At 58.0% G+C, this 11,175-nt stretch overlaps 1 protein-coding gene across 1 annotated transcript; it reads right to left on the reverse strand.

Annotated features, from left to right (window-relative positions):
• Window positions 1-6,495: 6,495 nt before the first annotated feature.
• Window positions 6,496-9,992, reverse strand: DLX3 (distal-less homeobox 3). Its single transcript, XM_061176412.1, has 3 exons — window positions 9,668-9,992; window positions 8,436-8,626; window positions 6,496-6,843 (listed from the first exon to the last, which is right to left on the reverse strand). The coding sequence occupies exons 1-3, from the start codon at window positions 9,990-9,992 to the stop codon at window positions 6,496-6,498; spliced, it is 864 nt and encodes a 287-aa protein (XP_061032395.1).
• Window positions 9,993-11,175: the final 1,183 nt, after the last annotated feature.

An 11,175-nucleotide genomic window follows, 5' to 3' on the forward strand; every position in this document is an offset into this window, starting at 1 on the left:
GGGGATACCCCCTCCCCCGCCCCACCTAATCCTCCAAGGTGTGGAGTCTCTGGTCCCTGCCTACTCAGCAGACATTGCCAGTCCTGCTCCCATTTGCGCCAGGAGACAACCCAGGAATTTGGGCCTTGAGGCCCCGCCCCCTCTCAGTCCCCTCCCCAGCTTTGCCTCCTACCAGGGTGTCTATCCCAGCTGCCCTGGGTCCCTAAGTCGCTCATTCTCTCAGACAGCCCACCTCGGGGCTCAACAGGCCAATTCCACACTCTCTCCTCTGCCAGGAGGTCTCCTAAATTCACTGCCCCTCCTTTGCTGTGTGACCTTGGGCAAGTAACACAGTCGCTCTGGGGCCACTTCCCGAAGAGATGATGCCTAGTGAGGGTGCAGTCACTGTTAGTTCCTGCAGGTGCTCAGAAGCAGCGATTGGTGATTGGGTGCTGGGTGCTCCTCTCATTGTCTTGGTTAACCCCCAACAGCCGAGAGAGGGGGGCAGTTATCACTCCCCCCTCAGCCCTACACTCCCTCATCTGATGGGAGTGGGAGGGATTGTGTGAGGGGTCCCAAGAGCTCTTTTCACTGACTCATCTGGGCAGTTGATGTCCACTGAGCATCCTGCTCTGCAGTCAGCGCTACGCGCATGGGGTGGACACACCAAAGCCCCTGCCCTCATGCTTGATGTCCCAGTTCAAACCCTGCCCAGCTCTGCCCCCAGGGACCTTGGTATAAAAGACTTCCCCAGGCCCCTTGCTTTGCAGCCCAGCAACCCTCCCCAGGGTGAACAAAAATACTCCACGTGGTCCATGCCCAGTGCTATAAGCAGGAGGCGAGACAGTAAAGGTGAGGCACAGGCTCTGCCTCCACAGAGCTAGGACTGGGGGCCTGGAAAGAATCACTCAGCTAGCAGTGACCAGCATGGCTGAGTGACAAAGGAGAAAGACAGGGGCTGGAGGTCCAAGAAGGTCACCCTGAGGAACTGACTTCTGGGGGAGGGGGACTGGGCCCCTGAAAAGAGCTGGAGGCTGGCCTTCCTGACTCCCTGGCTCCAGCCTTCTCTGCCATCCCCCCAACCTGCTCCCTCTGGCCCAAGCCCCACCAGGGCCCCCATAAACACTGTTCTCCCGCCCCCCCTTCCCTGGGGCCAAGGAAACTCATCTCCAAGCACTTTTTGGCTTCTAAGCCTCCCAGCCTCAGGCTGCTGGGTGGCTGGTAAACAGCTTGTTAAGGTGATTAACGCTGCAATTAAAGCTGGAAAAACCGAGGCCAGGGTGCTGGCTGAAGGCTCTCCCTTCTCCTCCCCCTCTCTGTTCTCCCCCTGCCCTCCTCTTCCATCCCCTCCGGGCTTGGTTGATGCAACTCAGCCTGACTTGGCGAACCAGAGCCCTCCCCTAGGCTGGGAGGCTGCACATCGAGTGTCCAGTTGGTCTCAGCTGCCCAGAATCCCTTCCCTGTGGAGGTTGGGGGCCCTGCTGGCCTGGGGAGTAAGTGGTAGTGATGGTGTGCTGCTGAGGCGGGTGGTGTGCAGAGGCTGATTTGGGGTGAGGTCTCTAAGATCCACTAGTGCCTGGGACCCCTTAAAGGGAGGGGCCTCAAGGACAGGGGTAGAGACCATCCTTCTCGTCCACTTCCGCAAGTGAGAAGGGCAGGGGCCGTCTCCTTCCAGTCGAGGGGCAGGAGTTTCCTTTCTCCAGGCTCTCAGAGTCAGGGTGGCTCCCAGCACATCTGAGGGGCTGGGAAGTGCCAGACCCTGAGCCTTGCATCCGGGGAAGATTTTAAGGACCCGCTGGGTCCGTGCCTCCCCTCCCTTCAGCATCAGCTCTAGCCAACCTGCGAGGGTCCTCGAGGCTCCTGCTCTCAGGCTCCCCCACAAGCCTCCTTCCTCTGCACCCCATGAGTCCTAGGAGAGGAGTTATTCTGCAGGTGGGGTCTCCAGGGAGTATGTTCCCAGACCCCCATCTCTGCCTGTCATGCTGCCATCCTTCTTTCAAGGCATAATTCAAATCCCACCTCCCCCATAAAGCCTTTCTACGTTTCCTTCCCACCCACCACCAACTGGCCCTGCCCTTTCCTCTGACAACCCATCCAGTCTCTCTGACTGCATCAGGTTTGTCCAGCTGGGGGCCTGTCCGGGGTGGGCCCTGCTTCTGGCCATGGAGCTCGTAGCCCAGGTCTGTGCCTCCCTTCCCCAGGCTTCAGTCATCTGTGGTACCAGCTCCTAGAACAGTGCGTGGACTAGAGCAGGTGCTCAGTAAATATTGGTTGAATCCTTTTTGGAGTGCACCTAGAGATCGGTGGATCGACCAGTGTGGTAAGTGCAGCCAGGGGCCTGGGTCTGAATCAGGCACATTGAGGGTGGGATGGGGCAGGAGGCTAGGTGGGCAGTAAGCCCCATCTCCCCTGTCACCATCGTCAACAGCAACTTTGATACACCGAGCAGTACGCACCATGTGCTGGATGCCTTGTGAAGCGTTTTACACATATTATCCATTTAGTCCTTGCAACAACTACCTGCCAGGCAGGTAGCATTATTCCTATGTTACAGATGAGAAAACTGAGGCTTAGAAAGGTTAAGTGACTTGCCCAAGATCACACAGTCAGTAAAGTAGTGGAGGCAGGATTCACTCCAGGTCAGCTGACTCCAGCGTGCACATTCCTGACTACAGCATTAAGCTTTTCCAAGGATCAGCCCTGGGGAAGAAGCCCAGCCCCTCCCGCCTCCACTTCTCCCAGGGAAGAACTCAGGGAGGAGGGCTGGAGGGTTGGGGTGGGCACAGCTGCCCAGCTCTCTGACACTCTGCCCTGGCGTCTTAGTAACCTGAGCTGCAGAAAAGCCCATGAAGAGCACCCATTCTCCAGACAGACCAGGGTTCAAATCCCAGCATTGCCATGTATTAGTTATGTGAACTTGACAGAGATTGGACCTCTCTGAGCCTCAGCTTCCCCATCTGAAAATTGAGTACTATACCACCCCCCTCCCTGGCTGTTGCGAGGATAACATGCAAAGTGCCTGGCACAGAGTAGGAGTTTAGCAAATCCAGCCCTTATTAAGGTTTGGAGAACAGTGATCCTCAGGGCAGACTGGGGTTCCCTCGCCCCCCTCTTCTTCCCTGAAGGTTGTCACGAGGCAACGAGTGTAGTCAAGAAGCACCTGGCAGAAGATGGGCTCAGCTGCCCCACCTAGGCACTCTGCCAGGTCCCCCACCCAAGTCCCTGTCCTCGTGGCTCTCCTACCCACCAGGGCTGGTGAAGAGGGCCACCTGCCTGGCCTGGAGGTGAGGAGAGGAGGAAGGGGAGGTGAGGGGCGGGGCTGACCCTGAGGGAGGTCACCCGGGCAGTTAATCCAGCCTGACAGAGCAGGGATGAGCAGGGAGGAATTAGGGAGCTTACAACATCCTTTCATCCCGAAGCAGCCCGCCCGCCAGCCTGCCCGCCCAGCCTCCCTCCTTCCTTCCTCTCTCTTTCTGCCCTTTTTTTCCCTCTCCCTCCCTTTGCTGGCAGCCCAGTCCTAATAAAATGCAGTGTCTCCAGCAAGTCTGCCCGGCTGCCGCCTCGCTGCTCCTGCCTGCACGCAGCCCTCAACCCAAACTGCTCAGCTCAGCCCCGCCTGGCAGCTGCCACTTAACCCTTGCCAGCCTGGCTGGCGTCCGTGGGCTGGAGGCCCTCCTCCCTTCCACCACCCTCGGGCGTGGTGGGAGGGGAGGCCTATTTTCTGAGAGGCAGAAGGGTGAGGTGAGGGTTGGAGGGCCCCCACGTTCTGGAGCCCTGCTGTTCCACAAGGCCCTTCTGTCTTCTGCCTTCTCATCCTTATTCTGCTTTGTGCCTCACCGTAGCCACAGAGGCCAAAAGGGTGGGGATTGTTGTTCCCATTTGACAGATGAGGAAACTGAGATTCTGACAGAGAGGTTCCAGGCTAAGCTGGGTCACCTTGGCTGCTGGGTGGTGTTGCTGACTCTCCATCCTAGACTTTTTCCAGTACAGGGAGCTGCCTATACCTGTGTGTGTTTGTGTGTGTGTGTGTGTGTGTGTGTGTGTGTGATGCTCGGGTGACTTGAGCGATGTGTGTGTGCACCTGTGTACCCCTCGGAATGTACGATTTGTATATTTGTGTGATGCTACCATGTCTCAGGTGTGCGTTTGGATCTGTGTACTGGCCTCAGAGGGCAACACGTTTGCCTGAGGTGGGAGTCCATGTATGTGTGATGGTAGAGAGATGCGTTTCTTGGTACGTGTGTGTGTATAAGCGAGAGAGGTGGCTTCACAAGCGTGTGCGTGCATTCACGCTGTCTCCCATCTGTGCCAAGATGTTTGTTCACACACACCCCACTCCGTTCCTACTGCCACCTCCAGCTCTCTGTCCCCAGAGTCTCGGAGTCTGGCAGCTGGAAGAGGAGGGTGGCGGCACTGCTGGCCCAGGCCGGCAGCCGCGGCAGCAAAAGGGCTCTGAGTCAGGCCCCGAGCACTCCCAGGAAAGGTCAACATGGAAACCCCTTGTCTGTTTCCATGGTCCAGCCTGGATCCCAGTGGCCTGGGGTCCCTGCCAGCTGTGGGAGCAGTGGTGTTCCCCCTGCCTGAGGCCTCACCCTCACCCCCAGCTGAAAGGGATAGACAGGAGGGTGAGGGGCCAGGGTGTGGAGGCAGGGGGTTTACACGCGTGTGCAAGCGTGTCTGCATGTGAGCCCAAGATCAAAGAGCAGCCCTGAGGTGACCCGGCGGCAGTGGCGGATGGCTGCTGGCTGGCAGGGGATGCCAAGCCACCAAGCAGAGTGGAGTCAGGGGGGCCAAGGGCTGGGAGCCTCCACTCCCCAGACCGTGGGGGCAGCCATGGGGTCAGGAGCACCTACTACCCAGGGCCAGGCTCAGCCCAGTCCTTGAGCCCAGAGCCCCAGCAGTAGGTCCCCAGGGCTCTGACTCCCCCAGGAGACCCTGGAGGCTCAGAGGGCCTTCCCCACCAAACACATTCCCCAACTCCCGGCCCTCCGCCGAGAGCTGCCTGCCTCTAGCCTCCAGTTCAAAGAGCTCAGTGGTTATTTTCTTCTTTTTTATTAATGTTATATATAAAATGGGTCCAATAAGAAAGCAGAAATGAGAAGGCTGGGAGGGGGTGGGACTTGGCTTCGTTCCTCTACCCCTGGGGTGGGACTCTTCGAGATCCACCACGTCTCTCCTCTCGCCTGTGCCTCCCACAAACCCAAATCCAGCCGGAGCCCACATCTGTTTCTCTCAGTTCACGACGCACAGGCAGGTACATCCAGGAGGAAAGGGCCACATAAATAGGAAACCACAGTAGGGAGGAGGCTGCTTCTCTCTGTTGCTTTAAAAAAAATACATACTATATATATAGCTACAGTCTTCTACCTCTCCTTTTCTTCCATGTTCGACCACATCAGGGGTGGAGGACAGTTAGCTCTGGGGGGCATCTGGGCCAGGAAGGGGCAGTGCCACTGACCCTTCAGACAGCCACCCCCTCACCCCTAAAGGCACCGAGTTATAACCCTTCCCTTGTGCCCCATGCACGTCACCCGACATTCTCCGCCGTCTTGGCGGGAATTATCTGTTTCCAAGGCCACCGGAAAGGGGGTGTTTTGGGGTTTGTCTTGCCTTGGAGATTTGGGGTTTGGCGCCAAAACTGCCAACTCACTGGAGGAGAGGAATAGGTGGGGTGAGGGCCAGCAGAGGCACCCACGCAGGGGAGATTGGTCCTATCTGTTAACAATGCCCTTTGTCTTCCTATGTTTCAACAGCTTTTGAAACCAAAGTCCTGTACATGGAAGAAGAAATGGGTCCTCGGGAAGGATGCCTGGGATCCACCCCTCCTCTCCGACCAAAGTGGGGGAGGGGAGGTGCTCCTTGAGTTCTCTCTAAAGCCACAAATATTAAAAGCTTCTCTTACTTGGGGGCTTTTCTGTGGTTTAACCCTCAAACCCTAAATGAGGGCTAAAAGTTCAGGGCAGGGCTCGTTGAGGTCCCCACCCTGAGTCCCAGTCTCAAGGTTCAATGTCTTTTTGGCAGAGGGAATGCTCAGTTAAGGGGCAGCCCAGGTCCCCGTGGCAGGAGCTTAGGCCTGGCAGGTCCCAGAATCCACGGTGCCTGGTGCCCCAGCCCAGGCCTGACCTGAAGACGCTCCACGGTGTCCCCAGTGCCCAAGGAATCCAGTCTAGGGACTCAGTACTAAGTTTTAGAATCTGGAAGGTGATGAGCCATTTAAAGCCAATCCAGGCTCTTGGAGCAGAAGGGAAACAGCTGTCCCAGCTGGAGTGAAGTTCCCAAACATCTGGAGGGGCACCCCAGTGTCTAGGCAGGGGAAGAGAAATTCAGGGGGCATCCTTGGTCCATGCAAATTTCATCTGGAAGCTCTTGGGTCCCTGGAGGAAGGGGCAAGGGAAGGGGGACAAGGGGTGTCCTTTCCCCTGTGCTCCTCGATGATTCCTGAGTGTCGGCTAGGACGGAAGCGCCTTCTGCTTGGTCCTGGGGTTCCTTCGTGAGAGGTTCAGGCCAGGTGGGTGCTCAGTACACAGCCCCAGGGTTGGGCGGGGGCCCGGGGGAGGCATGGTGCAGGGTGGCTGGTTGAGGCGGCTGCTGCTGTAAGTGGGGTCCACTCAGGTTCTGTGCATGGTACCAGGAGTTGGTGGGGTCGTCCAGGTAGCTGGGGGAAGCACTGTACGGGAGCGGCGGAGGCAGCTGGCTGCGGGCAGGGGCTGCAGTAGAGTGGGAAGAGGTGTCCCAGAGGGCGGGTGACGGTGGTGAGTTGCAGGCCATGGAATCACTGTTATTGGGGCTGTGCTCCAGGGGCGCCTCCCCGTTCTTGTACAGCTTCTTGAATTTGGAGCGGCGGTTCTGGAACCAGATTTTCACCTGCCCCAGAGAAGAAAGGGGGAGCTAGTTAGCCTCACAGAACGCTGAGTGAAAACCCATCAGGGAACCCAGCCTAGAGAGGGCAAGGCCAGCACCCACCGTCACACAAGACCCAGGCAAAACCCAGGCACCCGAACCCCCAGGCCAGCATCTTTATTCTGTCGGGGACAGAACTTCGGCCAGGAACTTCTGACTGCCTAGGCCCAAATTTTGCTCTGCCACTTACTAAGCGTGTGACCTTGGGCAAGTTACTTAACCTCTCTGGTTCTTGCTTTCCTCATCTACAAAATGGGGATGATGGCAGCACTATTACCTACCTCATAGGGTTATTATGATGCTCAAATAAGTTAAGACAAGTAAAGAACTCAGAACAGCCAGCCATACTACTGACATAGTAAGCACTGAATAAAAGGCAGCCCAGGCGGGAGATGGGCGGTTTGTGGTATTTTGTTCACATTGGAAACCCATAAGCAGAGGTGCACAGATACACAGAGACAAATGCACACCCACATAAGCATCTCCATGCGCGGCAATGTACGCACTCACAGCTTCACACACGAGACACCAGGCTATAAAGATACACACATGCACAGATACAGCCAGATAAACACCCTGCAAACATGAGCACCCACGTTCACACACTCAGGAGCCCTCCAGGGCTGGCTAATGGGGGTGACCTGGGGACTCAGGAGCAGGTGAGCCATGATTCCCCAAATTTCCCTTGGGGTTTCTCCCCCTCCCCCTGCTGCTCTCCACCCCATGACTGGTACAAACAATGAATCAGCTCCTCACCGGGTGACCCAGATTCCCGGCGGACCAGGCCCCACGCAGCCGCAACCCAGGCCCGCCTGTCAACACCTGTAGGGAGCCAGGCGTCCGCCACTCCTCCCCTGAGCAGTGACAGGCTGCTGGGGGCTTTAGGGACAGGCTGGGGGTGGGGGGAGTCCCACCTCTGAGTTCCTGTCCCCCTTTGTGGGGAATCTCTGTTCTTGGCTCCCGGCACACACAAAGGGGTGGAGCATTTGGGTGCTGAGCAGGAATGCAGTCTTTTGATACAAGCACACATTTTTGTACATGCATTCACCCCTGTGCCCAGTCAAGTACATCTGCCTTGCCATCTATAAGCACAGTGACCCTTGAAAGGTCTCACTCCTTAAGTGTGCTTTCCCACATGTACACAGATCCATTAGCCTGTGTGCAAATATACATGAATACACGTATATGTACGCCTCTTACACACACATGCCTGGCCTGGGGGGAGACACGGTGTAGACTCCTATCAGTGACCAACCCTGTGAGTGACCCACACTGTTGGGGGCCTGTGGGAGCTGGCGATTCTGGGGTACAGGGAGGACACCTCTCCTTGTGAGAGACTCAGTCGCACAGGTTCACAAATATGCACGCCTGTACACGTGCTAATGCACAAACTTCCAACAGAGGTTGAGATCTGGGGGCCCCTCCACCCACAGGCAAGGGTTTCAAGGCCCTGCGGGGAACTTAAGAGGCCATCTAGGCTCAGCAGCGCCTGGGGAGTCCCAGGGTCCCGCGGAGCCCCACCGAGTCCTCGCGGCTCTCGACCGCCCACCACTGACCTGCGTCTGCGTGAGGCCCAGCTGCGCGGCCAGCTCGGCGCGCTCGGGCAGCGCCAGGTACTGGGCCTTCTGGAAGCGGCGCTGCAGGGCGGCCAGCTGGTAGCTGGAGTAAATCGTGCGCGGCTTTCGGACCTTCTTGGGCTTCCCGTTCACCATGCGCACCTCGGCTTCCGGTTCCTCCTTCACGGACACTGCAGGCAACGCACGGGGCAGTGGGCGGCTCAGCCTCGGCCTGCGACCCCGGGGCCCTCATGGGCCCCGCGGGACACGCCACCCTCCGGCCCACCTACTCACCCCGGGACTTCCCGGTTGCTCGCTCCGCCGACGGCGCCCCGGGTGGGAGCTGCGGCCACAGTGCCGGGCCGGCGGCCGCCCGCGACGCGGCGCTCCCCCGCTCCCAGCTCCGCGCCCCCAGAGCGCGGTCCCGGCGCCAAGCTACCACCGGACGCGCACGGCCGCCGCCTCTCTCTCCGCAGCTCCCGCCACCGTCTGCCCGCCGCCCTGTCACCCGCACCACGCCGTCGGTCGCTTCTCTCCCTCTTTCCCTTCCGTCCTCCCTTCCTTTATTGTTCTTTAAACTTTTTATTTTAGAATAGTTTTAGATTTTCAGAAAAGTTGCAGACACATCAGACTCCCTTCTTCCTTCCTTCCTTCACCCTTTCCTCTGTTCCTTTCTTGTGTCCTTTCTCTCACTTTGTCTCTCCACTTTTACGCTGACTCCACTTTTCTCTTTTTCAGTTTCTCCACTCTCCGCTGCTGCTTCCTTCCCTGTTCCGGTAATTCTGAGGGGTCTCTCTCCGTGTCCTCCTCACTTTTCTCCCTCCCCCCCCCCAGGCCAGATCCAAAGAGGGGTCGCAGAGCTTCCAGCGCCCGCTGCCTACCCGCCAGCCCTCTACAGCCCGATGGAGGACCGCCTGCTGAAGTGCCCGGAAAGCACCTGGAGCAGGAGGTTCTCTGACATCCACAGCCCCTGCGTCCTCGCCTCGCTCACCCGGATCCTCACCCAGGACCACGGCGCCCCGCACGCACCACGCCCCGAAGGCGCGCAGTCTCGGGACTGGAAGGTCGTCTGTCCCCTCTGGGGGTCATCTAGCCCACCTTCTCTAACTTCGGACAGTACATTTCTTACCCGGGGCGCGTCCCTAGATTTCGGCTCCAATTCCTCGCCTTTCTCTCGCTCGCTCGGGAACCTCCGCGTGTCTCCCACTCTCCCGCGACCCCGTGGTCCTCACCTGGGTCCTGCGCGGGCAGTGGTTGTTCCCGGTAGGCTCCGTATTGCCGGTAGGAGGTTCCGTAGGTATACTCGGACTTGGGCGAATACGCGCCCGTGCCTGCAAGCCCGTTGAGGTTGAACTGGTGGTGGTAGGTGTAGGGGTTCACGGTCTGGCCATAGGGCTGGCCCGAGTAGTAGTCGTGCTGGGGAGCGCTGTAGTAGCCCAGGTCAGTGACGGAAGACTCCGGCAGGGTGGGCGAGTCCTTGGAACCCGCATGGCAGCTGAGCGAGCTGGAGATATCGGTGAGGATGCTGCTGAGCTTGCGATCGAAGGAGCCACTCATCCTGGCGGGCGCCGCGCCACCCCCCGGGCTGGCCTCGGCCGGAGCGCCGGAACGGGCAGGAGCGCGGGGGAGGCGGAGTAGACGAGGCGGGGGTGCGTGTCCGGAGGGCGAGGGGAGGGCCCGGCAGCGTCTCTGGGGAGGGTCGGCCGAGGGGCGCTTAGACCATCGCCGGTCTTCCGGCGGTCGCGGCGCGCCTCTCGTCGCGTCCCAAGCCACAGTCAAATGCTGCCAGCTCCGCCCGGCCAGTGGGTTATAGACTCAATAGTGGAGTCGCAGAGGGAGGCCCCAGCGCTCTGATTGGCTGCAAGTCTTGCCTTCCAGGCAAAACATGCTCTTGAGCTCTTTCGTTCCTCTCTCTCCCTCTCTCTCTCTCTCTCATTCTTTGTTGTTACCCAACACATACACACACACACATTCACACAGACCCCTCTGTTCCTCCTCCTGTGGATCCCTCCCTCAGCCCAGATAAACCCCCAGTGTCTCTGAAGGAAAGAGTGGGAGGAGGGTGTCTATCTGTAGAGTCCCCAGGATCCTTCAGTCTGTCTGTCTTTCTGGCTGTGGGTGGAAGGTGGGCTCAGGTGCGACAGAGAAGGAGGGGAATTTGCCTATTGGGTGTTTGTGGAGGGAGGTGGTCCAAGGGGTGTGTGTGTGTGGAAATGACAGGCAGACAAACATGCCCAAAGTAGAAGGACCCAGGGCTCATGCTAATGTTCTAATTTCTTTTAAAATCAGAAGAAAGGAGAACATTTTAGGTTGAAGAAAATGGTTGAATGTATATTAATATATTTATTGTCTTTACAGCAATGCAGTCATAAAGTGTAATTTAAAAAAAAAATTCTTAATGGAGGAAGGGGCCCATCAGGCAAAAGTGCCTTGGGCCTATGAAAGTCATCACTGGGTCCAGGGAGGGTCCTATTGGAGAGGGCCTGGTAAGCAGGTGTGTGGATGAGGGGCTTATGGAGAGGGTGGAGGTGCACAGCCTGTGTGTGGCGATGTTAAAGTTATCTCCAAAACGTTCAGAGATGGCCTAGGCTTGCTGGAGGGATCAGGGAACCTGGGGTCCCCATGAGGATGGGTGGGACACAGCCTGGATATCTGTGTGCTTCGGTAAGTTTGGGGGCAGATTCTGTGTATTTGGGACAGCACTGGGGGAGTGTGGGCATTTTTAGAGATCAGGTGTAGG

The sequence above is a fragment of the Eubalaena glacialis genome, chromosome 19 (genome assembly GCF_028564815.1).
Source record: "Eubalaena glacialis isolate mEubGla1 chromosome 19, mEubGla1.1.hap2.+ XY, whole genome shotgun sequence".
In the NCBI taxonomy this organism is placed as follows: Eukaryota; Metazoa; Chordata; class Mammalia; order Artiodactyla; family Balaenidae; genus Eubalaena; species Eubalaena glacialis.